This window comes from Colobus angolensis, unplaced genomic scaffold, assembly GCF_000951035.1.
Source record: "Colobus angolensis palliatus isolate OR3802 unplaced genomic scaffold, Cang.pa_1.0 Scaffold1, whole genome shotgun sequence".
Lineage (NCBI taxonomy): Eukaryota > Metazoa > Chordata > Mammalia > Primates > Cercopithecidae > Colobus > Colobus angolensis.
The window spans coordinates 11,982,489-11,987,433 of record NW_012110918.1 but is presented as its reverse complement, the minus strand read 5'-3'; the positions used below and the strand labels follow the sequence as shown (position 1 = coordinate 11,987,433).

The following is a 4,945-nucleotide window of genomic DNA, read 5'->3' as shown; positions in this document are numbered from 1 at the left end:
CCTGCTTCCTTGCCCCGTTAAGCTGCCTTTATGTATTGTGCTTCCCTTCGTCGACTTAACAGAGGTGCCTACAGAGTCCTAGCCCCTGTCACTGTCACTCACCTTGAATGCATAGCAGTTGGGAGACACCTCACAGAATGTAAGGAATGTGGTGCAGCAAAGGCTCATTCATTTCCTGTTGCTGCAATCATATTACCACAAACGTAATGGCTTAAGATGATACAAATGTATTATCTTATGCTTCTAGAGGTCAGAAATGTAGTGGGTTCACAGGGCTGTGTTCCTTTAGAAGCCCTAGGGGAATCCTTTTCCAGTATTCCCAAGAATACATCTCCTGGCTTCTAGCAGCTGCCTCTAGTCCTTGGCTTGTGGCTCTCCATTTGTGCTTCAAAGTGATCAGCTCCTCTCCCCTCTGCTTCCATTCCTTCATCATCTCCAGCTCTGACCCATCTGCCTTCCTCTTCTCCGGACCCTGGGATTACATTGGGCCCACCCAGATAATCAGAGATCCTTAATCACATCCGTAGAGTCTCTTTTACCATATATGGTAACATCTTCACAGATTCCATGGAGGCTAGCATGTAGACATCTCTGGGGTACATTATTCAGCCAGCCACAAAAGGCAGGTTCTGACAGCACAAGGAGTGGAACTGGGATCTGTGGCATAGATCTTCACACAGAGCCGTGGACTGTGGAATGTCTGATTTTAATGCTTTGGGGTTAGGCACTGGGAGGAGTGGACAGGAAGTCTCATCTGGCCATTACTCTCAATTCTCTTATTTGAGGTCAGTTTTTAGATGCCAGTGGCAATTTGAGTGCCACTGTCGTTCTAGATTATATCAAGTAGTAGATCTTTGATATTTGAGGACTCCTGTCTTGCTAGAGCCTGTGTCTATGTTCAGGGCACTTTGGAGACCCCACCATTGCATGAGGTGGCCAGAGCGACAGCATCAGTTGCTTTACTTTTTACCTTTTTCACTTTCTGCAGAAACAGAGAGATTACATCCTTGAAGGAGAGTCGGGGAAGGTGTCTAATCTTCAATACTTGCATAGGTAAGGGTTATTTTAATTTTTCTACTTTTTAATATTGTTAAAATACCATTTGAACAAAAGAGTATATGTAATATTTATGTATATTTACATTTATATTTTTTTTTTTGTTTTTTTTTTTTGAGACACGGTCTAGCTCTGTCGCCCAGGCTGGAGTGCAGTGACGTGATCTCAGCTCACTGCAGTCTCAACGGCCCAGGCTCAATCAGTCTTCTCACCTTAGCCTGCCACTGAGTAGCTGGGACTACAGGCATGCCCCACTACACCTGGCTAATTTTTTTATTTTTTTTTTGTAGAGATGGGGTTTTGCCATGTTGCCCGGGCTGATCTCGAACTCCTGGACTCAAGCAATCTGCCTGTCTCAGCCTCCCACAGTGCTGAGATTACAGGTGTGAACCACTGCACCTGGCTTACATTTATAATTTCTTAATGCATAAAAATGCGAATGCATGTATGTCCATTTTATCAAATGAATATACATGCTATATTTACATTTTATTTTATATACCTAATTTAAGATTTTTACATAGCTTAGCTAGAACACAGCCAGGCACAGTGGCTTATGCCTGTAATCCCAATACTTTAGAAGGTTGAGATAAATGGATTGCTTGAGCTCAAGAGTTTGAATTAGCTGGATGTGATGGTGCACACCTGTGGTCTCAGATACTCCAGAGGCTCGGGTGGGAGGATCCCCTGAGCCTGGGCAGTTCAAGGCTGCAGTCAGCCATGATCATGATCATGTCACTGCATTCCAGCCTGATACAGCCCTGACTCAAAATTCTCAAAAAAACAAAAACAAGAACACAACCAGTGTTTGAAGCTCCCTGCGGCCCTTTCCTCATTTCCTTCCACTCCTAGAGCTAACTGCTCTCCTTCCCAGTGCCAAACTCTGGAAGTTGGTCTCTGTGTTTTGAATGTGTTACAGTTGTCCATTTCACATTGAAGTTTAATTTCAACTCAAGTTTAACTCCATCCAGAGCTTATTTTTGTGTAAGGTCAGGATCTGCTTCACTTTCTTCCATAAAGACAGTAGGTTGTTCTAGTATGATTCATTGACTCCTCCATCGTCTCCCCGCTGATCTGCAGCGCCAGCCCTGCCAGGCATGTGTCCCATTTTCTCCATGTGTGTTCTTTCTCTGAACTCTTCTGCTCCATTGATTTGTCTGTACTTGGACCAGCACAGTGCATTATAACTTTGTGCCAGTCTCAACATCTGATAGAGCAAGTTCTCCTCACCAGGTTTGTCCTCGGGGGTATCTTGACTATTCTTGTTCCTTTCCTCTTTCATCATATATATTTTAAAGTCACATCGTCCCAGCAGTTTAGGCAGCCAAGGCAGGTGGACTACTTGAGTTCAGGCATTCAAGACCAGCCTGGGTGAAACCCCATCTCTGCAAAAAAAAAAAAAAAAAAAGTTTTTTTTTTGAGACGGAGTCTTGCTCTATTGCCCAGGCTGGAGTGCAGTGGTGCGATCTCGGCTCACTGCAAGCTCCGCCTCCCAGGTTCACGCCGTTCTCCTGCCTCAACCTCCCGAGTAGCTGGGACTACAGGTGCCCACCACCACTCCCGGCTAATTTTTTGTATTTTTAGTAGAGACTACGTTTCACCACGTTAGCCAGGATGGTATTGATCTCATGACCTTGTGATCCACCCACCTCAGCCTCCCAAAGTGCTGGGATTACAGGTGTGAGCCACCGTGCCCGGCCAAGAGGTTTTTCTTTAAGCGCCCACCCCCGCCACCCTGGTCCCAACCATCTCTTAAATGGGTAGGCAGTACTGGGTTTTCGTTTGAGCTTTCGTAGAGGTCAGTTGAATATTAAGACATTTTTTCAGATCGAGTGTTAATTTCTATGAGAAGTCAAATATCATAATGGAATGTTGATGTTTTAATTTCACAGTGAGTCTGCCAGTCACACAGGTTCATCTCCTTTCTGCCTTTTGTCCATTTCTATCTGTTCGGTCAGATTCTTTGGGATGATAATGTGGCTTGGCAGGTATTCAAGTAGTGAATCACTTTCTCACTTACGCCAGCTGTGTAGCAGACAAGTGACGCCCAGTACTTGTGCAAAGACTGTCATCTCATGCATGTCAACCTTGTCTGTCCTAAAAATTGTTCTCAGAGTAGTCATGTGGAATATCTGAGTGCAGCATGTCTGTAACAAAAAGAACTTAGTGTGATATTTAGGAGAACTTTTTTTTTTTTTTTTGAGACAGAATCTCGCTCTGTCGCCCAGGCTGGAGTGCAGTGGCGTGATCTCTGCTCAGTGCAAGCTCCGCCCCCCAGGTTCACGCCATTCTCCTGCCTCAGCCTCCTGTGTAGCTGGGACTACAGGCGCCCGCCACCACGGCTGGCTAATTTTTTTTTTGTATTTTTAGTAGAGATGGGATTTCACCATGTTAGCCAGGATGGTCTCGATCTCCTGACTTTGTGATCCACCTGTCTCGGCTTCCCAAAGTGTTGGGATTACAGGCGTGAACCACCATGCCCGGCCGAGAACTGTCTTTTTGGTGGGTATTGATTAGTCATTTTTATTACTTGCTTGGACCTAAGAGAAACAATCTTTGAGTTGGGTTACATTTGTGAAAGGTAATTGTGTTGGCATACAGTAGAGCTTGGCAGTTTGTTCTGGAAGGAAGATAAGTGAAGTTCTGATGTGCTGTGCTTCAGTGTAGAGTGCCCCAAGGCCAGTCTGTAAGGCCCCTCAAGGGGTGCCAGGTCCTGAGCAGAGGACGAAGCACTGCAGGGAAGTAGCAGGAACCTATGCTAGGAAGAGACGTAAAGCCTTTGCTAAGTCTCAGATCAGTTATGCAGACGGCTTTTTCAGCATGTTTACTTTTAAAAATATAACTCCCCTTTCCGTATGAATAATGACTAAGGCTATAAGAAAACATTATATGGTAGAGAATAGTAACAATTAAAATGATGTCTGGTGTGGAGCGCGTGAGTGAGTGTGTGGTCTGGGGACTCCAGGTGCGCTTTTGCTCTCCTCCCATTAGATGACTATGGTTTGCTCAAAGGAAAGTCTCTTACTTTGATCTGCCCTTGTTTAGGCCGAAAGTGAAGAAACCAAGGAGCGCCTGTTTGAATCCATGCTCAGCGAGTGTCGGGACGCCATCCAGGTGGTTCGGGAGGAGCTCAAGCCTGATCAGGTAGGACCCTCAGCCGAGCCCTGGCCCTTGCTCTGGGCAGGGGTCCAGGTCAGCCTGTGTCCCCTTCTCAGGTGGACCCCAGTGCTCTGAGTGCACTGTTCTCTTGGCCACTGTTTCGTTTTTGTTTTGTTTTTTTTTTTTTTTTGAGGCGCGGTCGTCGGGACAAATAAGGGCTTCTGGGCTCCATCACACTGAGAAATTAATTCCTCCCTCCCCTGTTCCTCCTAGTGGTTTCCTGTATGGCCTATGAAGCCTGTGGCCTCAAATTCTGTCTCCAGGTGGACTTCTCCAGTGCCTCCTTTTTCGGAAAACACTGTCCCTGTGATTCATTCAGGCATCTAGGCTGAATACCTCAGATCTATTTGTCTCTTTTGTCCCTGTCACCCAGCCCACTTTCTTCTCCATTTGCAGGGCCTCGTGCCTATTGTTGATTCGCCTGTTTCTATTAGCCTTTTCTCTTGTGCCTAGGCAACCGCAAAGGTCTCCTAATTGCTTCTTCTGTCTTGGTCCTGGTTCTCTTCTCCAGGCCTTTCTTTTGTGAAGTACAAATGGAATCTTTCTAAATCTAGTTTCCCTGTCTAATTTTAAAAAGCCCAGTGATCTCCTGTAGGGATTGAGCAGTGGCTTCAAACTTTTATGCTGATAAACCCCATAGGCAGCATTGAGCCTGCACCACTGATGCATTTATTTATAAATTATATACCTTTTTTTTTTTTTTTTTTTTTTTGAGGCGGAGTCTCGCTCT

At 45.4% G+C, this 4,945-nt stretch overlaps 1 protein-coding gene across 1 annotated transcript in view; it reads left to right on the top strand.

Annotated features, from left to right (window-relative positions):
* Positions 1-4,945, top strand: part of SRP68 (signal recognition particle 68kDa) — a 61,617-nt gene that overhangs the window by 39,300 nt on the left and 17,372 nt on the right. The window contains 1 exon segment of the mRNA XM_011933088.1: positions 4,102-4,200. Coding sequence (XP_011788478.1) covers positions 4,102-4,200 — 99 coding nt within the window.